Source organism: Tupaia chinensis, unplaced genomic scaffold (genome assembly GCF_000334495.1).
Source record: "Tupaia chinensis unplaced genomic scaffold, TupChi_1.0 Scaffold000605_1, whole genome shotgun sequence".
In the NCBI taxonomy this organism is placed as follows: domain Eukaryota; kingdom Metazoa; phylum Chordata; class Mammalia; order Scandentia; family Tupaiidae; genus Tupaia; species Tupaia belangeri.
Genome location: NW_006160123.1, coordinates 2,776,733 through 2,804,692, shown reverse-complemented (window position 1 = coordinate 2,804,692; position 27,960 = coordinate 2,776,733). Strand labels below are relative to the sequence as shown.

The window sequence follows — 27,960 nt, the reverse complement described above, 5'->3', positions numbered from 1 at the left end:
CCTCTTGGGATCTTGGGCACTCACGCACACGCGCCCGGCATGAGTTTTAAGCCACCGGGTCTGGGACGCGAACCACAGTCAACTACGTGGGAGTCCGGCGACATAGCCATTACGCTAACTGCTGGTTCCCCATTTAGGTGTTTTGTTTCACACCACAAAAGAAACCTGGGATGGCATATTAAAACCACAATGATAGATTGTGGAGCGAAAGGTTAGCTCTTATAAAATTTTCACTAGCAAGAGGATCAACCTCTTGCTTGGGGTTGAATCAAACCTTGAGGCCCTGTTTTTCTACTTGTCTGCAGTAGCTTCTGCGGAAGAAATGGTTATGGAAGTGTCAAGCAAGAATAAATTGCTTGAGGGACGAGCAGTTAGCATAATGGCTATTTCGCTGGACTCTCAAGTAGTGGACAGCAGTTCGAGTCCCAGAACCAGTGACTTAGACTCACACCAGGTGCGTGTGCGTGCATGCCCAAGATCCTGAAAGGAGAATGGAGGAGAAGAGATTGGCATGGCCAAGAAATCATCCCAGGGTGATTTCTTGCTTTCTGTCTCTCTGTCTCTGTCTTTCTGGCGAGCGCACGCGCCCTATAGCAAAAATCTCTCAAAAAAAAAAAAGAGCTTGAACTGAAAGAGAAAGGAAAATACAGTAATTTCTAATCAAATTTGGTTTATTTAAATTTTGTATCAAAATATATTCCAGGCCTCAGCTTGTTTCACAGTATCATAAACCCTATGCCACTGTTGTCATTCCAGAGCACCAGGATTCTAGAAGTCAGTGGTCCAGCCCCTCAGCCCAGGAACACAGGTAGAATCCACATGATAGGTGTAAGAGGGCAATATCCAGTGGTTGCTCTACCCCTTCCTTTTACCCTGGTAGGTAGGGTATGATCTTAGAACTACGTATATATACATGCTGATTATTCTTCAGTGGAAAAGATGAGAAAGTAACCAATTCTGTGCTTTGTTCTTGTAGCTCTTTCAAGTTCATCCACCTCACCAGCAGTCGGTAGGCAGTGCTGCTACTTACTTAGTCCTTACTTCTCACAGCGCGGGATCTACCCACACTTACCCCTATGGCAGATGCTAGAATATTCTTGATTTTTCAAGAATTCACTTAAGGGAGAGAACACAGTACTTCCCCAATTTTAGATTAGTTAAGAGATTAGAATAAATTAAGCTGTGGAATGGTAGTGAATAGCAATCTGACCCAGGAGTCCAGATACTCCTTAAACCAATCTTGCTTGGGTTCCTTATCTCAATGGGGATGTACAGGGAAAAGTCCTGATTCTTCCCCCATATGTAGTGCCATCCCTCCAGTCATGAAGGCCACTGAAATGTGACTATTCTCCTAAAATTACTTCCAATTCTTCCAGGTCTTTATGGAAAGCTGAATCCTAGGGAGACAAAGAGAACAAATTTAAGACTCAAAATCTAGGACCAAACATTTTCTCAGTCCACTGGTACCTGAGAAGAGGGCCCCTTTGATTTTTTTTCCTGGATTGTTTCCTTATTTTCCAGGATAGCCTAGAGCCTATGGAATCTCTCTTCTCCTTGGTGAGATGTGCATGGGCCAGCTCTGTGGAGTGGTGGTTAAGACGGCTGAATTCCATATGGCTGACCTCATGGTTTAGGTCTTGGCCAGGTGGCTTGAGGAACACATGCATGTGTATCTGCCGTGTATGCCCAAAATTCCAAAAGGAGAGAGAAATGGAGAAAGGACTTGTATGACTATCCCCCACAGGGAGTGCCTTTTCCTCTTCCTGTCTCTGGATAGCCTAGAGCCTATGGAATCTCTCTTTTCCTTGGTGAGATGTATACAAAAGTGCATGGGCCAGCTCTGTGGTGTGGTGGTTAAGACGGCTGAATTCCATATGGCTGACCTCATGGTTTAGGTCTTGGCCAGGTGGCTTGAGGAACACATGCATGTGTATCTGCCGTGTATGCCCAAAATTCCAAAAGGAGAGAGAAATGGAGAAAGGACTTGTATGACTATCCCCCACAGGGAGTGCCTTTTCCTCTTCCTGTCTCTCTCTGACAAGCACGCATACCCTCTGGGGGTCGGGGTGGGTGACTGCCTCCATTGCTTTCTCTCCTAGGGAAATAAGATGTCTGGGGAAAAGAGGTCACCTGATGACACAATGGTGTGACCCAGTATTTTAAAAACGTAATTAAAAGAGTACCTCTTTAGTGACATCTGGCAGTTCTAGGGCCAACTTCATCCACCTTCTAGCTTCAGAATTTTTTCCTAGTTCTCTGTAGCACTGAGAAGACATAACAGTATAAATATGTGGGAAATACAAGACTAGCAGTGGTTGAGTATGTGTGCTTTCAGGAGTTTCCAGATAAATCATCAACATAAATATTTTCATTATGTTGAAGTAGGCAGGTAAATTTACCTTGGAAATATATACTCTTCCTGCTTTGGAAAATCCTGGCTGTAGTTCTTCAGCCTAGAGAGAAAAAGAACAGGTAACAGGTTAGTAACAGGTTCCCAAATTCAAGTAAGTCTCAAGTTTATGAGAGATTTGCAGACCCTAACCTGGAGACTGATTCAGTGGGTCTGGGAGAGAGAGTGCACGCACACGTGTATGTGTGTATTTAATTATAGTACTCTTCCTGCTTTGGAAAATCCTGGCTGTAGTTCTTCAGCCTAGAGAGAAAAAGAACAGGTAACAGGTTAGTAACAGGTTCCCAAATTCAAGTAAGTCTCAAGTTTATGAGAGATTTGCAGACCCTAACCTGGAGACTGATTCAGTGGGTCTGGGAGAGAGAGTGCACGCACACGTGTGTGTGTGTATTTAATTATAGGGTGTTTTTTTTTTTTTTTTTGGAGAGATTTTCACTGTAGGGCACGTGCGCTCGCCAGACAGACAGAGAGAGACATAGAGACAGAAAGCGAGAAATCACCCCTCAGGGGGGATGGTCACGCCGCAATCCCTTCTCCTCCATTCTCCTCTCGGGATCTTGGGCACGCACACACACGCGCCCGGCGTGAGTTTTAAGCCACCGGGTCCGGGATGCAAACCGCGGTCGACTACGCGGGAGTCCAGTGACATAGCCATTACGCTAACTGCTGGTTTCCTAGGTTTTTTTTTTTTTTTAAGGCTTATTTCTTTCATGAGAGAATGGAAGGGACAAGCACCCTCAACAGGTCTCACACTGCTATCCCCTAGCCAGCCAGGATCACGGGCGCACATGCCCAACATGTACAAGTCAACCAGGGAGCAGAACCTATGATCTTCCATACAGCTCTAGCAACCCTTGAATAGTGTGCTACTGCTGTGCCACCAAGCTAGCCCTGGGAATCTATTTTTTTTTTAATAATTACTTTATTATTTAACTATTTATTTATTTTAATTTGACCAGAGGGTCAGAGAGAGAGAGAAACCAAGCCACCAGGTCCAGGACTGGAACTGCAGTCAGCCATCTGGGAGTTCAGCACCCTCGACCACCATGCCACCTGCCAGCCCAGGAATCTATATTTTTTATAAGTTTTCCAGGTGTTTCCGTAGGGCAGATAAACAAAATTTCCCCATAGCAAAAACTCCTTTCATTAAGGGTCTAAATAACATTCTTGAGAAAAGCAAATTTGCCCTTGTATTTTTGACTGCTGTCTACCCCTCCTTTCCCGAATACCTTTAGGAAACTCTGGAGGGCATCTTGTACAGTGGCATCAAGAGGGGTTTCAAACAAGGCTGTCGCGGTTTTTTTTTCTAGCCAACTCAGGTGAGAGACCTGCCACCAAAAGATCAAGGTGTGAATACAAGATTTGAGTCCAACCACCAATAACATGAGCTTTCAAAGGAAATGGCACCTGAGTCAGACGAGGCTGAAGAGAACCCTGCTCCTCTCAGCCAGGAGATCAGTGTCATAGGACACAGAGGACTTACATTAAGCCCTGGAATGTAGCTTACCTGGTAACACCACCTGCCAAGGAGAAAGTGAGCCATGGGGTTTTCTGGCTGGAGAGCAATGACTTTGTCCACATGTTCCTGATGGGAAAATGTAAATATAAACCAACATCAGATACTGGAGTTGGTAAGGGAAGAGAGGCAAGTCATTGAGGCAAATAGGAAAGCCCTTCTACAGGAGCTAGGAAAGAGCAGGGAATCTGGACTAGACATACAAGGGAGTGAGGAGAAGCCTGGCCTCACCTTGAAGCTAAAGCCAGTCTGAATGCGTCTCTGGATGCCCTCATGCTCAGCCAGCTGACCACAAAGCACTGCATACCTAAGGGAAGAAGCAGCAGCAAGCTCAGGGACTAAGACTGGGCACCATACCTGCAAGAACAGGCTTCCCACTCTCAGCATAATTGCATTATCCTCTGCCCCTCCATCCACTAGAGCTGGAAATAAAATTGTTTCTTTGTTTTTGTTTTAATTTTCCAAAGGACATGTGTGCTCACCAAAGACAAAGAGAGGAAGACTGAGAAAGTCTCCCCAACGGGAGATTGGTCATGCTACAGTCCCTTCTCCATTGCTCCAGGATTTTGAGCTAGCATACACACATGCCTGGCATGTTTCTCAAACCATGAGGCCCAGGACTTGAACAGCCATGTGGGATCTGACTCCCTTAATCATTAGGTCACAGAACCAGCCCTGAAAATAAAATTCTCATATGTATATAATTCCCCTTCTTCACAGACCTGTGATCCCAATTAGTATTCTTTGGTAAACACAATGGTAGGCTTACAGTTCTCTAAAGTAGGTACAGAAAAGCTACATCCCCCATAGTAAATATCCCTTACACTTAATATGTAGGCAAGGTCTCAGTCCAAATAACCCCTTTCTCAGAGTATAGCCATGAGTATCATAAAAACATAAAAAGCAGGTATACCCTAATAAATATCAAAGCAGAAGACATCTGAATATGTTGCTTTTGTTTTCTGAGTAGACACTAAAATAGTCTCTCTCTTTTTTTAGAATTACTTATTTCATTATGACCAGAGAGGGACAGAGAGAGAGAAGGTAAGAAAGCAAGCCACCAGGTCCGGGACTCAAACCATGGTTAGCCATGTGGGAACCCAGCGCCCTTAACTACCACACCACCTGCCGGACCCTAAAGAGGGTCTTATTAGCCTTGGATGTATTCAAGTGCATCACTGAGACCTGGCAAGCTGTACTCTTAGGACAGTCGTATTGGGATGGAATACTGTAAGTTTCTAATATTAACTTGGGAGCCTTAGAAGCAGAGGAAAAAGGGACCTATTTTAGCCCTTCCCTCTATGTCCTCCTTCTATGGGAACAAACCAGCCAGCTTCCTATTTTCTGTCTTCAAAAACAAGGCTTTAGTGAAACTCTACCCTCCAACATCCTTCTAGAAATACAGTTCGCATTAGATGAGTGTGTAACCACGCCCCAAGTCATGCACTGGCCCTGAACCATGCAAGTTGGCCTCACATGAGACCACAAAAAGGGCTGATATTTTTGTAAGCTAATAAATTGACCACTGAACTTCCTGTGGGTGAGGTAACATCTACTTTTCCTCATGCAAACTAAGCAAAGAAGCCAAAGTACCACCAGCCAGGCAACTTAGCTAGGAAAAAGTGCTTATGCAGGACAAGGGAACTGCAAACTGTCCCAGCCTCCCTGAGGAGCCAAGAACCTACAAGTTTTATACCTAGGATGATTCTTAAAATATGACTCATTTCTCCAAGTCTCAACAGACACAAGCCTGTTATCCCCCTTGCCTCACCCCAAAGGCACCTCCCTGCAAAAAATGTCCCTGGTCTCTGGCTAGTAGTAGGGTAAGGCATGTGGAAATTCAGGTCAGAGCTCCCTCTCCTGGTTCCTCTTGCAAATGCCCCTGTGGCTAGGGCAGAGAAAAAAGGGGCTCTCCTCTTCTCTGGCCCTTGCTGGGTCTTTTCAGAATCCTGCAGGGTGTTATTACCACTGGTGGCATTCAGCACTCTCATCCCCCTTCTCCAGAGCAGCTTCTGCTTCTTCTTTTCCTGTAGGACAAAGGTAGATTCAGAGTTGACATGGGCTCCTGTGCATATTTCTACATGAAGGGTTGCAGGAAGAATGACTGCTTTAGCTCTCACCAATCCCTGCCCAACTTGGACTTGTGTGGAATAGCCCTGAACCTAAGTAGGATGAAAAGCCACAGATAGCTTCTCAAAAGATAACCTTTGATTTCCCTTGGCCTCCCCATCTCTCTGTCATCAATGGCCCCAGCCACCTTTCTATAACATTCACTTAATGTGCTTGAAGCAAATGTTTGCATATGAATATGAAAGGACCCAACAATGAGGCCAAAAGGTGGTGTAGGGGTTAGGGCAGCTGGATCCCACATGGCCAATTTGGTGATTTGAGTCCCAGACCCAGTGGCTTGAAAATCATGCTGGGCACGTGTGTGCAGGTGTGCCAAAATCCTGAGGAGAATGGAGTATAAGGGATTGTGGCGTAGCCATCCTCCCTGGGGACTGATTTCTCACTCCTCTCTCTGACAAGTACATTCACCCTGTAGCAAAAACTAAAATTTAAAAAGGATCAAACAACAATCAAAATTTAAAATTTTAGGTATGTCTGTATTTTATTAGGCATACATTTGATCAAATTCTCTAAAGAATTCATGATCCAGGACCAGCAGATAGTATTGTAGCAGTTAAATTGCTGGACTCTCACATGGCTGACTCCAGTTCAAGTCCTGGACCTGGTGGCTTCAATCTCTCTGGGCGTATGGGCGTGCCCAAGATCCCAGGAGAATGGAGAAGGGATTACAGTGTGGCCATGCCCCCAGGGGGATGATTTCTCACTTTCCCTTTCACTGTCTGTCTGTCTGTCTCTGTCTCTCTCTCAAGTGCATGCACCCTAAGGCATAAACATCTACAAGGAAAGAAAATCACGCCGGGCACATGTGCCTGTGTGTCCAAGATCCTGGGAGGAAAGTAGAGGAAAGGGGATTGCGGTGTAGCCATTCCCCCCTGGGAGCTGATTTTTCACTTTCCCTGTCACTGTGCTTGTCTCTGGCAAGTATACACACCCTAAAGTAAAAACCTTTTTTAATTATTTTATTTAATTTTATCTATTCATTCATTTAATTTGACCAGAGACAGACATACACACAGAAAGAGAGAGGGAGGGAGGGAAAGTGAAAAGACAAGCCACCAGGTCCAGGACTTGAACCATGGTCGGCCATATGTAAGTACCCAGCACCTTAACCACCATGCCACCTGCTGGTCCCAGCAAAAATCTCTTTAAAAAAAATCTATGATCCAGAAACATTAATCACAGCTCTATGCCAAAAAGACTGAGGTCTTACCACAAGTGATTTTCACTTAGTCTTACCCAAGTTTTCTATGCACCAAGATTAACAAATCAAAGCAAAACACATGGAAGTTCTTGACAAGGCTCACCCTAAAGTATCGACCTATAGACCTCAGATGAGGACCTTAATGCCCATGCACTGGAGAAAAGTATGCACTGCAAAATGGGACTTCTCTTTTGATTAAAATTGTGAAAGAGAACATGGAGAGAGCCAGCAGGTGGTGTGGTGGTTAAGGTACTGGACCTGGTAGCTTGCTTTCTCACTTCCCCTCCTTGTGAGCACATATGACCTATAAAAACAGTAATAGCTTTCTGTGCAGATAGCATACCTGCAAACTTGGCGAATGTCCCTAAAACCTGATGAGCTTTCTGTAAGAAGTATGGCAAGCACCAACCTCACAACGTGACACTTCAAAAAGGGCAAGGATTGGGACCAACAGTTAGCGTGATGGCTATGTCGCTGGACTCCTGTGTAGTTGACTGGTTCAAGTCCCGGACCCGGTGGCTTAGACTCACGCCGGGCCGTGCGTTCCCAAGAGGAGAATAGAGGAGAGGGGGGTTGCAGCATGGCCATCCCCCCCTGGGGGGTGATTTCTCGCTTTCTCTCTGTCTCTCCCTGTCTGTCTGGCGAGTGCACGTGCCCTACAGCAAAAACCTCTCCAAAAAAAATTTAAAAGGGCAAGGATTCTCTGTATGCTCAGTGAAAGTGGCTTTATGACAGGAAACCAGTGGCCTTGGTGGATAGTCTAAGCCTATTTTCTGGAAAAAGGCAAAAACTACTAAGAAGATTGTCCTAGAGCTGGTAGGTGGCGTGGTAGCTAAGAGTGCTGGACACCCACATGGCCAACCGCGGTTTGAGTCCTGGACCTGGCAGCTCGCTTTTTTACTTTCCTTCTCTTTCTCTCACTCTGTCCCTCTCTGGTCAAATTAAAAAAATAAATTAAGTTACATAAAATAATCCTTTAAAAAAATTAAAAAGGAAGATAGTCCTGAAGCTTGAATGTATTGAGCCCAACTGCAGATTTAAGAGAATTCTGGCTCTTAAGAGATACAAGCATTTTGAACTGTGAGGAGCTAAGATGAGAAAGATCAAGTGATACAGATCTAAATTTCATATTTTGTATTATGAAGATAATAAAATCTTTTCTTTTTTTTTTTTTTTGGAGAGGTTTTTGCTATAGGGCGCGTGCGCTCGCCAGACAGCCAGAGAGAGACAGAGAGACAGAAAATGAGAAATCACCCCCCAGGGGGGATGGTCATGCCACAATCCCTTCTCCTCTATTCTCCTCTCGGGATCTTGGGCACGCACGCACGCACGCACACACGCCCGGCGTGAGTTTGAAGCCACCGGGTTTGGGACGCGAACCACAGTTGATTACATGGGAGTCCAGCAACATAGCCATTACGCTAACTGCTGGTTCCCGATAATAAAATCTTGAGGTGAATGTTCACCTCATTTGAATACAGTTGGTTGTTTTGTGAGGGAATTAAGTAATCAATAAAATTCCCCTTGTGAGGAAATTTGGTTCATGGTACTAAAAAATAATAATAGATTAAGTAAATAATTGTTTTTTTAATTTTTAAGAGAGATTTTTGCTATAGAACATATGTGTTCACTGGAGAAATAGAGACAGAAATGAGAAATCACCCCCTGAGGGGGTGGCCACACTACAATCCCTTCTCTTCCATTCACTTCTCAGGATTTGAGGCACCCCTGTACACATGCCTAGCATGAATCCAGGACCTAAACTGTAGTCAGTCATGTGGGAGTCCAATGATGTAACCATTAAACCATCTGCTGGTCCCAAATTAAGTAAATAATTAAAGGAGAGAGAACATGGAGAAATGGAACAAATGCAATGTGTTAGGGTGGTAGGCTAGCAATTCTGAAATGTTTCCTTTTTTGGAGTGATAGTTAACAGTACAATGGTATTTATACAACAAGTATATCTTTAAGACAACTGAGGCTGTGAAGAACTCTACATCCTCCTTTCCAAACAGAAGGCCCTCAAGGGCCCCACCAATGAGGGACATTGCCTCCAAGGGTTTTTACCTTCCTTCAAAGCACTATCTCACTAAAAAAAAAAAAAAAAAATGACAGCAAATAATGTGACCCCCACCCCAAGTTCCTGACAAGGTAGGACAGTTGGGTGGATAAGATAAGGCCTGAGATCCCACAGGATGCCTGCCCCCAATAGTCTAGCTTTTATTTATGTATATATTTTTAGGTTTTTGCCACAGGGCACCTGCACCTGCTGCAAAGAGAGGGGTAAAGTGAGAAATCACCCTCCAGAGGGCATAGCCACACCACAGTCTCTTCTCCATTCTCTTCCTGGGATTTTTGGGCATGCACACATATGTGCCTGGTGTGATTTTCGATTCTCCAGGCCCAGGACTCAAACTGCAGTTGGTCATGTGGGAGTCCAACACCTTTAACCCTCATGCCACCTGCAGGCCTGATGGTCCAGCTTTTAGGGACAGAACAAAATGAACTTTAGACCCAGAAAGCATGGTTCCTAAAGGCTATTGTCCCAGAGCAGGACTTTTAAAGACACTCTAGCAGGAGCAGCAGACTTTTCCAAGGGGTGCTGAGCTCAGGAAGTCAGACCAACCACTCTACTGGCTGCAACCACTCTACTATCCACTGTCTCCATCTCTGCTTCAAGGCTCATGCTGGTTACTAACACTAAGAGGTGATCAATGAATGCAACCCATTTCTTGCTATATACATTCCACTCATTTTCTTGGAGCACCTGCCCCACAGGTTACATAATTAAAATCAAATTCTCAAGTAACAGAAAAAAGCCTCAGGCTAGGAAAGGAGACTTTGTCCCCTCTTTGTGGTTGGGGAGTAAGAAAAAAGAACACTAATTTGATACAACTAAAAACGTGCACTGGTGTTTTACAGTCACCGTGATTCGCATATAGGCAAAGACCATGCTTTCTACCTCAAGAGGAGTAACATCTTGGTGGTTTTCAGGCCCCAAGCAGATGAGCCAGCTCCACTCCCAGAATCAGTCACCTTCCTGCAAGGAACCTGTTGGCACTTACCATTTAGAGCATATGACTTCTTCTCGCTCACCTCCTCAGTGAGCTCGCACATATCACTGTAGGCTCTGGCCAGGCGCCAAAGAAAGTCCTGCCGGCTTCCATACTGCAGACCAAACAGAAAAGGATAAGGCCCCTCTTCCCTTGACTGTTTAAATGGGAGCCCTGGCCTTCCCTCCACCCCATGGCTTCCCACATGCAGTTTCTGAAAGCAGGTTATCTCTCTAGCCAAAAGCTTGCACGATTGCAGAGAGCATTCCGGCTGCCTAATACTGCCAAGAGAAAAGGTCAGCTCCAAGAAGAGGTAATGGGAGGTCTTTTATTGAAACATGAAAATATGAAATTGACCAAGAAAAGGGAAGTCTAACTCTGGGAAGACATTTACACCTGGTGAGCATAAATTTTGTCAGTAAACCTGAGAAGACAGGAAGTGTGGTTGGGTAACCTGTACAGTAGTCACTCACAAAAGGAACTTCAAGTGGGTCAGGCAGCTTGGGCTCTGCCTCTACAGAAACAGGAAAGGAACAGGGGAAAGTCCACTTTTTTCCACATTTTCCCCTACAGTGAGAGGCAAGCTCTTTGCAGTACTTTTACAGGAGGCAGAGGACTGCCACCTCTCCAGAAGGGAAGGCACTCTCAGACCAGCCCCAGGGCCCACACTGGGCTTCCTAGGAAGAGGATCTGCAACCTGAGAGATGTAAAACTGGCCATCTCACCCATTTTCCTTCCCGTGTCATATTATAAGAAAAGTAACCACATGGGTCTGCTTTCATTCCCTGGAGGTCAAGAGCTGAAGGGGAAGGGAGGAGGGAGAGGGAACAGGCAGCTAGAACCTCACCGCCAGCTTGTTGTTGAGCAGTAGCTGGAAGCCCTCACGCTTGCTCTGCTCACTGCCCTGGTGCAGCTCATCCGCCTGCTGCAGGAGAGGCAGCACATCCTCCAGGTCCAAGGAGCCTCCAGCCTCCAAGGCACTGGGTACTGGACCAGAAGCTGCCTCCTCGTCCAGGTCCAGAGAATCTTTTCTCCCCATCTTCACGGTCTCACAGCTCACTTCATCTTCCCCGTCCTCACTTTCCTTGTCAGAGTCTCGCTCATAGTCAGACTCAGCATTGGCTGTTGTATAACTGGCAGAAAAATGTAAATGACAGGCTTGAGGGAGGGCAATATATAGCCCAAAGCCCCTGGGGTCCATCCCGCACAGGCAAAGAGGGACTCTGGCATTGTTATCCAAAGTACCAAATAAGAATTACCCCTCCCTCTTAAGGGCAGAAATTAGTCTTCAAGACAAAACTTCTATGAGAGGGACCAGTAGTTGGCGTAATGGCTATGTCGCTGGACTCCCATGTAGTCGACTACAGTTCGAGTCCCAGACCCACTGGCTTAAACTCACACTGGGCACATGTGTGCGTGTGCGTGCATGCGTGCGTGCGTGCCCAAGATCCTGAGAGAAGAATGGAGGAGAAAGGATTGCGGCATGGCCATCCCCCTTGGGGGTGATTTCTCTCTGTCTCTCTCTTTCTGGTGAGTGTATGCATCCTATTAAAAAAAAAAAAAAACTCTCCCAAAAAAAGAAAAGAAAAAACCTCCTATGAGAACTGTGGGCCAAGATCTGGGAGGGAAAGAATAACTAGCTGGGGGCCCTGTGACAGGGCCAAGATGAGAACCCCCTGTGGAGCCACCACCAAATTTGCCAAAAAACAAAGACTAGAGGGCTGGCTCCATGGCCTGGTGGTTAAGTCAGATGGATCTCATATGGCCAACCACATGGTTCAAAACCATCTACTTGGGACCAGCCACAGATGGTGAAATGGTTATGTTGCTGGACTCCCACATAGTTGACCATGTTTCAAGTCCCAGACCTGGTGGCTTAAAACTCACGCTGGGCATATGTGTGTGCCTAAAAATCCCAAGAGGTGACTAGAGGAGAAGGGATTGAAATGGGGCCATCCCCTTCTGGGGGGTGATTTCTCACTTTCTGTCTCTGGTAAGTACACACGCCCTAGAGCAAAAATCTCTCAAAAAAAGAACCCAGGGACCAGCTGCTGGTGTGGTGGTTAAAGCGCTGGACACTCCCACATGGCCGACCAGGGTTTGAGTCCTGAATCTGGTGGCTTGCTTTCTCGCTTCCTCTCTCTCTCACTCTCAACATCTGTCTCTCTCTGGTCAAATTAAAAAATAAATGAATGAATAAATAAAATAATTATTAAAAAAAAAAAAAAGAACCCAGTGGCTTGCTCTTCTTGTAAGGGGCCCAAAGTGATCTTTGAAAATGGTTTGTTATTCACTTGACCCAGAGAGCCCCACATTCATGCAAATCAAGAGGTTCACATCACTCCTGAAACTGCCCAGGCCATCAAAGTTGCATATCCAAAAAGCCACCAAGAATCTGAAGGATGTCACTTTACAGAAGCAGTGTGTGCCATTCCATCGTTACAATGGTGGAGTTGGTAGATATTGGTAAGCTAAACAGTGGGGCTGGACACAAGGTCGGTAGTCTAAAAAAGAGTACTGCATTTTTGCTGCACATGCTTAAAAATGCAGAGTAATGCTGAACTTAAGGGGTTAAATGTAGATTCTCTGGTCATTGAGCACATTCAGGTAAACAAGGCACCCAAGACTCCGCTGTCATAAGTACAGAGCTCATATGGATTAACCCCTATGTGAGCTCCCCCTGCCACATAGAGATGATCTTGACTGAAAAGGAGCAAATTGTTCCTAAACCAGAAGAGGAAGCCACACAGAAGAAAAAGATATCCCAGAAGAAACTGGAAAAACAAAAACTTATGGCACGGGAATAAAGTCAGCATAAAATAAATGTAGATAAAAGTTTAAAAAAAAAAAAAAAAACCCAGTGGTTTGAACAGCATGCTGGGCTCACATGCATGCATGCCCCAGATCCTGAGAAGGTGGAGAAACAGGAGAGGGATTGCGGTGTGATCGTACCTATGGGGGTGCTTTCTGTCTCTGGCAAGTGTAGTTTATTTCTTTTAGCTTACTGTCTGGTAAACTAAAAGAAATCAAGAAAAAGCCTGGAAAGGTATGTATAAAATGTTGCCAGTGGATTTCTCAATGGAGGAATCAATGGTTCCTTCTACCTTTTAATATATGATTGTTTTAGTAAGCATGTATTTTTATAGAGAAACGTTTATGATAAAAACCTGAAGATGTAGGTGGAGGTGATCTCCTGAACTATTTATTGATAGATCACAAGACTAAAAATTTGTTGATCATTTCTACTTTATCAGCCAAAGGCACCTGCCAGAACCAACATGGGTGGGTGTCAGCTTCTGAGGCCATAGATAGCCACACAGATCCACATTTTCTTGCTCAATTAAACTTGTACTTCCATCCAAGGCAACAACCAAATCTAAACCACAACAGAAGTAGCCCTTGGGGGCATAAAACGGCACTTATAAAGTATAAAGTAGCCACTGCAGCTGGAAGAAGAGGAAGATGTCTCTGTAGCTTCTAGGAGCTCTAAACCTGATGTGCCTACTCAAGAGTTTAGTTTCTCTTGGACCCTGGCCCACAACACCAGCTGATTAGGATGTTTTCTCTGTCAACTAAATCAGACAAAAACAGCAGGAGAGAAGGTATGAATATCAGGGGCCAGAGCAGATAGAAAGCCTTCCAAACTCAGTGGAGGAAAATCAGGGTCTGTCACCCAAAAAGCCTAGAAGCTCAGAGAAAATCTTATGGTGGTTCAAGGATAAGCCCTCCACCCTGGAATGAAAAATAAGGGTAAGTTCCCTGTCACTGGAGCAAAACAGAAATGAATGAGCGAGGCAGGAGACACCTACAAATAAACCCAATACAAGAAAGCCTAAATGTCACAGGCCAAGCACTGTAATTATTTCTTTAAAGAGGAACTTTGGTCCCATCTAAAAACGGCCCTAGGAACATCTATAAGAACTTCAGAGGTATTTAAAATCTTCCTAACCTAATTTTTTTTTTTTTTAAATGAGAGTGATGGGTCTGGCAGATGGCATGGTGGTTGAGGGTACTAGATTCCCACATAGCTGACTGAGGTTCAAGTCCTGGACTTGGCAGCTTGCTTTCTCACTTTTCCGTGGTGGTTAGGGGAGCTGGACTCCCACATGACCAACTGCCAGTCCCAGACCTGGCTCTTTCTGTCCCTCTCTGGTCAAATTAAAATAAATAAAGTTAAATAAAATAATTCTAAAAACAGTGATAATAACAAATGGAATTAAATATATATTTTTAAACAGTGAGAGTGAATACAAGGAAAGAGATGTTCCTTTTTTAAAATTATTTTTATTTAACTTTATTTATTATTATTATTTTCACATGAGTTTTGCCAGAGAAAGACCAAGAGAGAGAGAGAGAGAAAGGAAGCCACCAGGTCCAGGACTCAAACTATGGTCAGCCATGTGGGAATTCCAGCACCCCAACCACCACACCACTTGCTGGCCCCAAGATGTTCCTTTGTTTGTTTTGACGGAGTTGCCACACTGTGATCCTTCCTGCCGCAGCCTCCCAGTAGCTAGGCCCACAGGCACACACCACCACACCAGACTGCCTAGATTAAGCCAGGAACCAAACCTGGGCCTCCCATGTGGCCTCAGCCATTGCAGAGGTCTGTGCGGCCTGTGTCACCATAGACAGATCCTCTTGGTTTTTGTTTTTGAGAGAGATTTTTGCTACAGGGTGTGTGCACTCACTGGAAACATAGAGACATAAAGAGAGAAGATGAGAAATTACCTCCCAGGGAGAATGGCCATGCTGCAAACCATTCTCCTTGGGATTTGGGGCACGCACGCACACGTACCCAGTGTGAGTTTCAGGCTGCTGGTTCTGCAACTCAAGTCGTGGCCGACCATGTAGGAGTCCAGCCCCTTAACCACCATGCCACCTACTGGCCCCCTGACCTTGTAGTTTTAAGAGATTATCCAAGTATTTTTCCCCTCTGGCAGTTTGCAGTAAAAACATTAGAAATTAAAGACATATGGGACCAGCAGGTGGCATGGTGGTTGAGGTGCTAGACACTCCCACATGGCTGACCACGGTTCGAATCTCGGACCTGGCGGCTTGCTTTCTCACTTTCCTCTCTCTCTCCATGTGTGTCTCTCTCTAGTTCTCTAGTAAAATTAAAATAAATGAATGAATAAATAAAATTAAATTAAAAAGAAATTAAAGACATAGGAAAAGTGACATCAGATTTTACCACCAACCTAGGAAATGATGAGACCTCACAGGGACCACCTTCTGAAACTCCCAACTGAGCTTAAGTCTTGGACAATAACCTGTCCTGAATGAGAAAAATCAGACCAAGGTCTATTCTGCCCAACCAGCCCCAAAGGCAAAATGGTTTATCTGGAGTGGACAGCTTACTCTCATTGTCTCCCTTTGCAAGAAAGAAGAAGAGACCCTATTCCCTGTTTGGTCTATCAGGTGTCTCTGCCTCCAGCACTCAGGGAGAGACTCTGCTCTTATGCAGCTAGAGTGCAGGCATCTCAGTCTCCTTGGGCCGAGATCAGGAGGCAGTGCCATGCTGCCATCCCTCTGAGTCCTAAAGGCTGGCACTCACACAGCCAAGGAGAAGCAGAGGTCAGGAGGGACCTTGCTGCTGCTCAGAGAAGAACTGTGAGGCAGTGAAGCTCCAGCCAAGCCAGCATGGTGAGGAGGACATTGGTTTCACCTCAGCCCCACTTCAAGGAGCTCTGCCCCACCAATCAAACCCCACTGCCCACCTTCAGTCTTGAGGGATTTTAGGACCTGAAAAGAGATTTATCACATGCCAAGGCTCCTACATTTATGCCATTCTCTCACAACATCCACCTCCAAAAGTACCAACCACCCAGATGGGGGGTGGCCTTTTTATTTAACATCTCTGAGGCTTCTGAGATCTGCCAGGGACCACTGTAGGCCTTTGGAAAAGCCCTTTGGACCCATGTACTCAGGAAGAACCCACTGCTCCCACAGTGGGCCAAGTCTCCCTCTCTCGGAGCACGCTACTGTTCCTTAAGGACAGCCCAAAATTCCATAATGAAGTCAGTTGAACATGCATCCCCTCTTGGCTAAAGTGTCCTTCAACTCCTAAACCCATTAAAAGAACTAAGCATGAAGTATTCAGAGACGACCAGGCATGGGCCCTGACCCTGAGAGACTCAGTCGGGGAAGGTAAAAGCCAACCTGAATGAGGTGATAAATGCCCAAGAAGGAGTAAAAATGAAGATGAGGTTAAGTCAACCCCCCATGGCTGGATGCCTGGGGAAATCTCGCCAGAGGAGCTGGTGCTTTAATGCAAGCTGGTTCTGGTCAGGATGGAAAACACATCAGGTGTGCACAGGTCCCCAGGATCCCAAAGAGCCAGAGGACTGGGAAAAGGAGTCCCACAATGACAAGACCCACTTTGCAAAGGTGTCCTCCCTTCCCTCTCCCACCTCTCGTGCACGTGCACACCCTCTCCATCATAAGAAAAAAGTCTTGAGGCCAGCCAATGGTGTGGTGGTTAAGGTGGCTGGATCTCACATGGCTGACTACACCATTTCTGGTCCCAGACCCAGTGGCTTGAAAAACACACCAGGCATGTATGCATGCATGCCTAAAATGCCAACAGTAGAGTGGAGGAGAAGGAATTGCAGTATGGCCATTCCCCCGGGGGAGATGCTTGCTTTCTCTCTCTCTCTCTCTAGTGAATGCATACAACCTATAGCAAATTTTAAAAAGAAAAAAGTCTCAGTGCCTACTATCAACTACTTCATCCTCTCAATCCAGATGTGTCAAATATTAATTTCACTTTCGCCATCTCCTCTAATACAGCCTCTACAAGCATCTCTCAGTCCAGAGCCATTAGGAACACTGAGTAAAAAAAAAAATCTGCTTCTCCAAACCTCAAGAACACAGATAACAGAGATCAGACAATTCAGGAACAGTAGTCTCCAATAGAGGACTGGAATTCTTTACCAAACTGCTTACTTCAAGAGGAAACTGAGTAATCAAATCCAGCACTAGTGAACAAGGAAAGCAGTGACAAGGAAAGGGAAGGAATCTTCTTACTTTACTTAGAAAACTAAATGAGCAGAGCAGGAGAATATATAATAGTCCAAACAAGGTATCAAGGCTGCAGTGACCTGGGTAAGATACACTGAACAAACCCTACCACTATGCCTCAGGCCCTCCTTGGGCAGCGAACTACGGCAGCTTGAATGGCAAGAACTCCCAAAGTATGTGTAACATGTCTTCCCATGAAAGCCCCTGGGTTCTCTGACGACCAAGCCACCACCGAAGTCACAGACCCTCACACCTTCACATCCCTGCAGATAGGCCCAGCTGTCAGAAAGGGCCTCACATCAGACAGGCTAAGCCTGCACCTGGCAGTTGGACAGCCTGAACTGGTTTGAGTTCTCTACCCAGGAAACAAAAGCAGCACCTGCAACACAGGACCATAATAAGGACTAAGTAAGGAAATACCTCTGAAATGTCTGTCGGAGGAAGTAAAGAATAAAAGGTAGCTAGTATTAAGGTGTTTCAGCTAAAGAGGGACAACCCACAAAGGTCATAGGTATGGTTGGTTTTATCTTATAGTTTCTATATGCATGTTTTATAGCTGAATCAATCATGCTGGCCTGGCATAAGGCTTGACCATTTTCTCCATGAACCTTTTGAGGAAGAAGAAAGGTCAGTGGAGGCCATAAAAGAATTCAAATTCCAGACCTCCCACAAGCCACCTGGATGATGAGCTAGCAGGAGACAAGTGCAGGTTCTGCCCGTGACAGTGTCAGACTCTGTCCCTGGGTCTAAAGTCTCGCAATGCTACAGTGATTTATGAATAAAAAAGCCCTGGTACCAGCAGTTTGCATAATGGCTATGTCGCTGGACTCCCATATAGACTAAGGTTCGAGTCTTGGGTGCGTGTGCGTGCGTGCCCAAGATCCTGATAGGAGAATGGAGGAGAAGGGATTTTGGCATGGCCATCCTCCCTGGGGGGTGATTTCTTGCTTTCTGTCTCTGTCTGTGTGGCGGGTGCACGCGCCCTGTAGCACAACCCTCACAAAAAAGAAAAAAAAAAGCCCTTGGCCCAACCAGGCTTGGAAGCAGCTGTCCATGCCTCCTGTCTGCTAACCCACCTTACACTAAGGCCTATGATCAGACCTGCCGACCACAGAGAACTCAGCCAGCCATCCCCCACCTATAAAGACCCACAGGAGCATGAGCAAGGCTTCGCTATGGGAAGAGGGCAGCTCCCAGGGAAAGGAGTCCACTTCGTGCTTAGAGGTTTCCGTATACCCAGCTCAGCCACTCAAGGAAAAGCATGAAGTCATGAAATGGCACTTAAAAAGTCCTGGTGATAACACAGAAAAGTGCCCAAACTAACAAAAAAGATACCATCATAACTATGTAAAGAGACTCATAGGAAAATAACATATGCAAGCAGAAACCACTATTAACATTTTCATTTGTCTGAATGATACAAACTGGACAGGTTTCTGTTTTATTCAACTGTCCTGTAGTTATATATATTTATTTATAACCTTACCTTGTTCCAAAAATTTTTTGTAGCAGCTTGGTTTGAATATTTAATTTAAAATACTTTATTTTTCTTTATTTTATTTTTGTAATTTGCCTGAGGGCACATGCACTTGCTGGAGAAAAACAGAGAGAGAGAGAGAGAGAGAGAGAGAAAGTGAGAAAGCACCCCCACCCCCAGGGGAATCCCACATTGCACAATCCCTTCTCCATTTCTCCCTCCTTTCGGGATTTGGGCAGACATGCCCAACATGTTTTTCAAGGCACCGGGTCCAAGACTTGATTGCACAGTTGGCCATCTGGGATCCGTTCACCTTTACCACCATGCTGGCTACCCTTACAAATACTTTTCCATGACAGGGTCTCACCATGTCACAATCTTCCTACCTCAGCCTCCGAGCTCTATCAGACAGGGTCCTGCTATGTCACCTACGCCGGCCTCGAGCTCACAATTTTCCAGCCTCAGTCCCCCAGGCCACTGGGATTCAGGCCCACTCACCATGCCCAGCCCTCGGGTTGGGCAGGGAACTAAACACAGGCCTCCAGGTGGTCCCAACATGTCTTAGAAACATGCATCACCACGGCTGGGCCTCAGAGGACAGAGAAAGACCAAGAGAGAGAGAGAGAGAAAGGAAGCCACCAGGTCCAGGACTCAAACTATGGTCAGCCATGTGGGAATTCCAGCACCCCAACCACCACACCACTTGCTGGCCCCAAGATGTTCCTTTGTTTGTTTTGACGGAGTTGCCACACTGTGATCCTTCCTGCCGCAGCCTCCCAGTAGCTAGGCCCACAGGCACACACCACCACACCAGACTGCCTAGATTAAGCCAGGAACCAAACCTGGGCCTCCCATGTGGCCTCAGCCATTGCAGAGGTCTGTGCGGCCTGTGTCACCATAGACAGATCCTCTTGGTTTTTGTTTTTGAGAGAGATTTTTGCTACAGGGTGTGTGCACTCACTGGAAACATAGAGACATAAAGAGAGAAGATGAGAAATTACCTCCCAGGGAGAATGGCCATGCTGCAAACCATTCTCCTTGGGATTTGGGGCACGCACGCACACGTACCCAGTGTGAGTTTCAGGCTGCTGGTTCTGCAACTCAAGTCGTGGCCGACCATGTAGGAGTCCAGCCCCTTAACCACCATGCCACCTACTGGCCCCCTGACCTTGTAGTTTTAAGAGATTATCCAAGTATTTTTCCCCTCTGGCAGTTTGCAGTAAAAACATTAGAAATTAAAGACATATGGGACCAGCAGGTGGCATGGTGGTTGAGGTGCTAGACACTCCCACATGGCTGACCACGGTTCAAATCTCGGACCTGGCGGCTTGCTTTCTCACTTTCCTCTCTCTCTCCATGTGTGTCTCTCTCTAGTTCTCTAGTAAAATTAAAATAAATGAATGAATAAATAAAATTAAATTAAAAAGAAATTAAAGACATAGGAAAAGTGACATCAGATTTTACCACCAACCTAGGAAATGATGAGACCTCACAGGGACCACCTTCTGAAACTCCCAACTGAGCTTAAGTCTTGGACAATAACCTGTCCTGAATGAGAAAAATCAGACCAAGGTCTATTCTGCCCAACCAGCCCCAAAGGCAAAATGGTTTATCTGGAGTGGACAGCTTACTCTCATTGTCTCCCTTTGCAAGAAAGAAGAAGAGACCCTATTCCCTGTTTGGTCTATCAGGTGTCTCTGCCTCCAGCACTCAGGGAGAGACTCTGCTCTTATGCAGCTAGAGTGCAGGCATCTCAGTCTCCTTGGGCCGAGATCAGGAGGCAGTGCCATGCTGCCATCCCTCTGAGTCCTAAAGGCTGGCACTCACACAGCCAAGGAGAAGCAGAGGTCAGGAGGGACCTTGCTGCTGCTCAGAGAAGAACTGTGAGGCAGTGAAGCTCCAGCCAAGCCAGCATGGTGAGGAGGACATTGGTTTCACCTCAGCCCCACTTCAAGGAGCTCTGCCCCACCAATCAAACCCCACTGCCCACCTTCAGTCTTGAGGGATTTTAGGACCTGAAAAGAGATTTATCACATGCCAAGGCTCCTACATTTATGCCATTCTCTCACAACATCCACCTCCAAAAGTACCAACCACCCAGATGGGGGGTGGCCTTTTTATTTAACATCTCTGAGGCTTCTGAGATCTGCCAGGGACCACTGTAGGCCTTTGGAAAAGCCCTTTGGACCCATGTACTCAGGAAGAACCCACTGCTCCCACAGTGGGCCAAGTCTCCCTCTCTCGGAGCACGCTACTGTTCCTTAAGGACAGCCCAAAATTCCATAATGAAGTCAGTTGAACATGCATCCCCTCTTGGCTAAAGTGTCCTTCAACTCCTAAACCCATTAAAAGAACTAAGCATGAAGTATTCAGAGACGACCAGGCATGGGCCCTGACCCTGAGAGACTCAGTCGGGGAAGGTAAAAGCCAACCTGAATGAGGTGATAAATGCCCAAGAAGGAGTAAAAATGAAGATGAGGTTAAGTCAACCCCCCATGGCTGGATGCCTGGGGAAATCTCGCCAGAGGAGCTGGTGCTTTAATGCAAGCTGGTTCTGGTCAGGATGGAAAACACATCAGGTGTGCACAGGTCCCCAGGATCCCAAAGAGCCAGAGGACTGGGAAAAGGAGTCCCACAATGACAAGACCCACTTTGCAAAGGTGTCCTCCCTTCCCTCTCCCACCTCTCGTGCACGTGCACACCCTCTCCATCATAAGAAAAAAGTCTTGAGGCCAGCCAATGGTGTGGTGGTTAAGGTGGCTGGATCTCACATGGCTGACTACACCATTTCTGGTCCCAGACCCAGTGGCTTGAAAAACACACCAGGCATGTATGCATGCATGCCTAAAATGCCAACAGTAGAGTGGAGGAGAAGGAATTGCAGTATGGCCATTCCCCCGGGGGAGATGCTTGCTTTCTCTCTCTCTCTCTCTAGTGAATGCATACAACCTATAGCAAATTTTAAAAAGAAAAAAGTCTCAGTGCCTACTATCAACTACTTCATCCTCTCAATCCAGATGTGTCAAATATTAATTTCACTTTCGCCATCTCCTCTAATACAGCCTCTACAAGCATCTCTCAGTCCAGAGCCATTAGGAACACTGAGTAAAAAAAAAAATCTGCTTCTCCAAACCTCAAGAACACAGATAACAGAGATCAGACAATTCAGGAACAGTAGTCTCCAATAGAGGACTGGAATTCTTTACCAAACTGCTTACTTCAAGAGGAAACTGAGTAATCAAATCCAGCACTAGTGAACAAGGAAAGCAGTGACAAGGAAAGGGAAGGAATCTTCTTACTTTACTTAGAAAACTAAATGAGCAGAGCAGGAGAATATATAATAGTCCAAACAAGGTATCAAGGCTGCAGTGACCTGGGTAAGATACACTGAACAAACCCTACCACTATGCCTCAGGCCCTCCTTGGGCAGCGAACTACGGCAGCTTGAATGGCAAGAACTCCCAAAGTATGTGTAACATGTCTTCCCATGAAAGCCCCTGGGTTCTCTGACGACCAAGCCACCACCGAAGTCACAGACCCTCACACCTTCACATCCCTGCAGATAGGCCCAGCTGTCAGAAAGGGCCTCACATCAGACAGGCTAAGCCTGCACCTGGCAGTTGGACAGCCTGAACTGGTTTGAGTTCTCTACCCAGGAAACAAAAGCAGCACCTGCAACACAGGACCATAATAAGGACTAAGTAAGGAAATACCTCTGAAATGTCTGTCGGAGGAAGTAAAGAATAAAAGGTAGCTAGTATTAAGGTGTTTCAGCTAAAGAGGGACAACCCACAAAGGTCATAGGTATGGTTGGTTTTATCTTATAGTTTCTATATGCATGTTTTATAGCTGAATCAATCATGCTGGCCTGGCATAAGGCTTGACCATTTTCTCCATGAACCTTTTGAGGAAGAAGAAAGGTCAGTGGAGGCCATAAAAGAATTCAAATTCCAGACCTCCCACAAGCCACCTGGATGATGAGCTAGCAGGAGACAAGTGCAGGTTCTGCCCGTGACAGTGTCAGACTCTGTCCCTGGGTCTAAAGTCTCGCAATGCTACAGTGATTTATGAATAAAAAAGCCCTGGTACCAGCAGTTTGCATAATGGCTATGTCGCTGGACTCCCATATAGACTAAGGTTCGAGTCTTGGGTGCGTGTGCGTGCGTGCCCAAGATCCTGATAGGAGAATGGAGGAGAAGGGATTTTGGCATGGCCATCCTCCCTGGGGGGTGATTTCTTGCTTTCTGTCTCTGTCTGTGTGGCGAGTGCACGCGCCCTGTAGCAAAAACCTCACAAAAAAGAAAAAAAAAAGCCCTTGGCCCAACCAGGCTTGGAAGCAGCTGTCCATGCCTCCTGTCTGCTAACCCACCTTACACTAAGGCCTATGATCAGACCTGCCGACCACAGAGAACTCAGCCAGCCATCCCCCACCTATAAAGACCCACAGGAGCATGAGCAAGGCTTCGCTATGGGAAGAGGGCAGCTCCCAGGGAAAGGAGTCCACTTCGTGCTTAGAGGTTTCCGTATACCCAGCTCAGCCACTCAAGGAAAAGCATGAAGTCATGAAATGGCACTTAAAAAGTCCTGGTGATAACACAGAAAAGTGCCCAAACTAACAAAAAAGATACCATCATAACTATGTAAAGAGACTCATAGGAAAATAACATATGCAAGCAGAAACCACTATTAACATTTTCATTTGTCTGAATGATACAAACTGGACAGGTTTGTGTTTTATTCAACTGTCCTGTAGTTATATATATTTATTTATAACCTTACCTTGTTCCAAAAATTTTTTGTAGCAGCTTGGTTTGAATATTTAATTTAAAATACTTTATTTTTCTTTATTTTATTTTTGTAATTTGCCTGAGGGCACATGCACTTGCTGGAGAAAAACAGAGAGAGAGAGAGAGAGAGAGAGAGAAAGTGAGAAAGCACCCCCACCCCCAGGGGAATCCCACATTGCACAATCCCTTCTCCATTTCTCCCTCCTTTCGGGATTTGGGCAGACATGCCCAACATGTTTTTCAAGGCACCGGGTCCAAGACTTGATTGCACAGTTGGCCATCTGGGATCCGTTCACCTTTACCACCATGCTGGCTACCCTTACAAATACTTTTCCATGACAGGGTCTCACCATGTCACAATCTTCCTACCTCAGCCTCCGAGCTCTATCAGACAGGGTCCTGCTATGTCACCTACGCCGGCCTCGAGCTCACAATTTTCCAGCCTCAGTCCCCCAGGCCACTGGGATTCAGGCCCACTCACCATGCCCAGCCCTCGGGTTGGGCAGGGAACTAAACACAGGCCTCCAGGTGGTCCCAACATGTCTTAGAAACATGCATCACCACGGCTGGGCCTCAGAGGAAGAGCTTTTTCAAATGCAGCCTGACTGCAGCCACAGCTGCCCAGGAGAAACAACTCACCCCCCTTCGCTCTCAGCATCTGTGAACGTGGTTCCCGAGGAGGCTGTGAAGTAGACAGAGCTAGAGCCAGTAGAGTCACTCCTCTCTCGGGTAAATGGGAACCTTCGCCGCCGAGCTGCTCTCTGGTTCTCTTCCATGTGGGATCTGAAAAGCAGGCTCCATTCCAGAGGGTACCATTTAGGGCCCAACCAGCTAGTCTTTCCCCTCACCATGGGGAAGACTCTTACTACTGTGCCTCATTAACGGGTCAAGTGCAGAGAAAACCCTGGGTCACAACCCTCAGGAGAGAAAAAGGGCAGCTCCCTGGGCCCAGCCTGCACTGTAGATGAGGCAGGTTGGGCCGAACAAACTCCAGCTGCGACAACAGACCATGAGGGCCCAAGAGCAACAAGGAGCTTGTGCAAGGCACCAAATGCACAGCTTCCCTCCAAATTAGAAGCTATCAAACTGGCTTCTTGCTTAGAAACAGACAACAAAGGCCCAAATACATGTCTATGGAAAAGGGCGTAGGGGCAGGAAAAGTCGAGAGGTAGGGACAAAGCAGGAGACGAGCAGCATTACTCACCGGACCTCCCCCACGATCTCCCCAGCAAGCCTTTGTAGGCTGCTCCTCAGCTCTTCCACCTCCCGCCGCAGTGCCACAAGACTGGTCAGCACAAAGTCCAGGCGGTCCAGTACCTTCTCCTGCCCTTCCTGTGGGAGGCTGGGCAGCACCGCAGCATCTCCAGCCTCCCCAGGGACAGTGCGCAATAGCATCACTGAAGGAAGGGGGACAGGAGACACAGAACATAGTGAGGAAATTATCTCATACCTGGAATTCAAGAACACTTGTTTCTCATTAAAGTTCAATCTACAGAGTATACCCTGGAGGCTCGGATAGCATCTGTTCCAGTCCCAGGTAACCGTAGAACAAAACTAAGGCAAGGCCCCAACTGCTAAACAAGAACTCTGCTCTAAGAACCTTCCACACCAGGACGCTTCAGCAATGCTGCACACAATGGCAGATAATGGAAATGTTTATAAGAGTGCAGGACCTAGAAGGCAGGACAGCTGCCTTGCTAGAGTAAATGACAAGCCTTTGCACCAGCCCTATGGCCTAGTGGTTAAGGAAGTTAGATCCCACATGGCCAACTGCATGGTTTGAATCCTGGACCTGGCAGTTTGAAAACATGCCAAGCAGGGCCAGCAGGTGGCATAGTGGTTAAAGTACATGGCCAACTGTGGTTCGAATCCTAGACCTGGTGACTTGCATTCTCACTTTCTCTCTTTCTCTGTCTCTCTCTGGTGAACACACGTACCCTATAGGGAAGGAAGGAAGGGAGGAAGGAAGGAAGGGAGGAAGGGAGGAAGGGAGGAAGGAAGGAAGGGAGGAAGGAAGAGAGGAAGGGAGGGAGGGAGGGAGGGAGGGAGGGAGGGAGGAAGGAAAGAAAGAAAGAAAGAAAGAAAGAAAGAAAGAAAGAAAGAAAGAAAGAAAGAAAGAAAGAAAGAAAGAAAGAAAGAAAGAAAGAAATATGCCAGGCATATGTGTGTACTCAAAATCCCAACAGGATGGAGAAACAGGGATTACAGTGTGACCACATCCCATTGAGGGGTGATTTCTCCCTCTCCCCCGTCAGTCTGTCTGTCTGTCTCTGGCGAGCACACATACCCTTTGCAAATGAAGGGAAAAAAAGAAAAAGAAAAACCTTTATCATACCACATAGTACCAAATACCAGGCAGTTAATAATACCAACCCACAGCTCAAAGTGAGCTCAAATTCTGATCTCTGACTTCACAAAGAATAAAATTATGGGAGCCAGCAGGCGGCATGGTGGTTAAGCCACTGGACTCACACATGGCTGATTGTGGTTCAAGTCCTGGACCTGGAGGCTCACTTTCTCTTTCTGTTTCTCTCTGGTCAAAACTGAAAATAATAATGATGAATAAAATTAAATTAATAAAGAAAACTACGTGCTTCACTTCCAAGAACTTCACTTAGTTGCTGGCCCCATGTCCTAATGATTAAGAGAACCAGACCCCACATGGCTGACGTTGGGGTTCAAGTCCTGACCCTGGCTTGTAAAACACCTGGGCATGTGTGCATGTGTGCCCAAAATTCCGACTGTTGGAAGAAATGGAGAAGCAACTGTGGCATGACCATGGCCCACTGGGGCAAGGGTGCTCTCTCCCTCTGGCAAGCACACACACCCTCTGGCATAAAATAAATAAATTACAAATAAACAAAATAAAGAGAAGGGAAGACAAGCATATCTCGTACAGATTGTGCCTGAATTGATTTTTCAACTTTATGATGTACTTTTAGTTGTGTACCTTTATGGTGATTACCTTACAACCATTCTGTTTTTCACTTTTAGTACAGTATTCAACAAATTAAACTCTTCCAAAACTAACTTTTCCAATGCACTGACAATGGTAATCAGAGAACACACTCATTTCCAATGAACAAGGGTGAGAATCTAAATGCTCCTCTCACACAAAGATGGGGGCGTGGTTTGAACTAGCCCTCACTACTTTGTTCAAACTTAAAAGCACCATCCATTTCAGCTGTGGCTGGCTTCCAGCCACATTCAGCTTCAGTTGCATGCATTGTGCTCCCAACCCCATGCTGTAAAGTCCACTTAGACTCAGCCTTGTGGCTGACTTGACAACCTCAGGAAAATTACACAATTTTTTAAAATCCTGATTTCCAAATAAGGATAAAAAGAAACTTGGATTAGTCTCCAATTTCACTTCAAATTTAATTCCAACAAGATTAGTCATTCCTTTTGCCCTTTATTTTTGGACTCTCTCTACTTACTGCACACCTCACCTAATACTAAGTAAGTGCCTCTAATACACATAGCACTATTGTGACCAGAATTAAAAGTGAAAGCTAATCGTTTTTTCACAATACATGAATATAGGGGATTTTTTTTTAAAAATGAAGACTGCTTTCATTTTCAATGAGCTTTCTAAAGACAATGAAACCCTCAGCCACCCCGTCTGTTGCCCTGTCCCACAGGCTCTGCCAAAGACACCCTGGACCCCAGGTGACCACGGTCTCAAAGGAACGACTCCTACCCTGGCGTCCGGACTCTGAAGTCTGCGTGTAGTCCAGGGAGTTGGGCAGGCTCTGGCTTGGGCCATGGCGCCGGGTCCGTTTCCATCGCTGGCTGTAAAGGACGCACAGGAATCCAAGGCCAGCGGCGGTGCCCAGCAACAGTCCCAGCCCCGCGCGGGCGCCGCCCAGAGCCCCCAGTCTAGACATGCTGCACCTGCAGCCCGCGTAAGCCACCGGGGGCGGGCGCGAGGAGGAAGGGGGAGAGGGATTCATAAGCCTGGTCCATTCACCCACAGGGGCGAACCCAGGAGATAGGCCCTTGCCCAGGCCCTGGGCTCCGGACTACCCAAGCCCCAACCCGGACCCGAAGGCTCCGTCAATCCCCTGCGCATGACCACCGCGCCTCTCGCTCAGCCTGGACGTACCTCCCCTCCAACACACTCCCTGACCCAGACCCCGGAATCCAGCTCTGGGCCTTCGACCCCCACCCCGGCCTCAAACACTGGCAGAAAATTCCTGGCTTCCCTCGCGCCCCCAAAAGGGCTCTGGCCTACAAGGGAACCAGCAGAACCCCAACCCAGCCGCTAGCCACCATAGCAGCAGCCACCAGGGCCTCACGCTGTCAATGATCGTGACGTCATGAAACAGCGCCATCAACTCCGCGCACCTTGGGAAGCGCGGTG

At 46.5% G+C, this 27,960-nt stretch overlaps 1 protein-coding gene across 2 annotated transcripts; it reads right to left on the bottom strand.

Moving 5' to 3' along the window:
* Positions 1-650: 650 nt before the first annotated feature.
* On the bottom strand, positions 651-27,960 carry RMDN3 (regulator of microtubule dynamics 3). 2 transcript variants are annotated; one of them, XM_006158687.3, is made up of 13 exons: positions 27,855-27,960; positions 27,298-27,491; positions 24,802-24,994; positions 24,237-24,392; positions 11,158-11,443; positions 10,323-10,425; positions 5,893-5,953; positions 4,158-4,233; positions 3,918-3,995; positions 3,640-3,738; positions 2,400-2,453; positions 2,184-2,264; positions 651-1,397 (listed from the first exon to the last, which is right to left on the bottom strand). In XM_006158687.3, the coding sequence occupies exons 1-13, from the start codon at positions 27,929-27,931 to the stop codon at positions 1,344-1,346; spliced, it is 1,512 nt and encodes a 503-aa protein (XP_006158749.1). In that variant the 5' UTR covers positions 27,932-27,960; the 3' UTR covers positions 651-1,343. The 2 variants fall into 2 exon arrangements, with proteins under 2 accessions (XP_006158749.1, XP_006158750.1); XM_006158688.3 differs by having other exon boundaries at positions 24,237-24,380; positions 27,855-27,959.

Bases quoted from the DNA above. Each gene is read 5' to 3' on its own strand.
- RMDN3 (XM_006158687.3), bottom strand. From the start codon at position 27,931: ATGGCGCTGTTTCATGACGTCACGATCATTGACAGCGTGAGGCCCTGG. The intron at 5,954-10,322 runs GTAAGTGCCAAC...TTTGTCCTACAG, and splicing joins GAAGTCATATGCTCTAAATG to GAAAAGAAGAAGCAGAAGCT. The intron at 1,398-2,183 runs GTACTCTTTTAA...TTGTCTCCCTAG, and splicing joins TGCCAGATGTCACTAAAGAG to GATTCAGCTTTCCATAAAGA.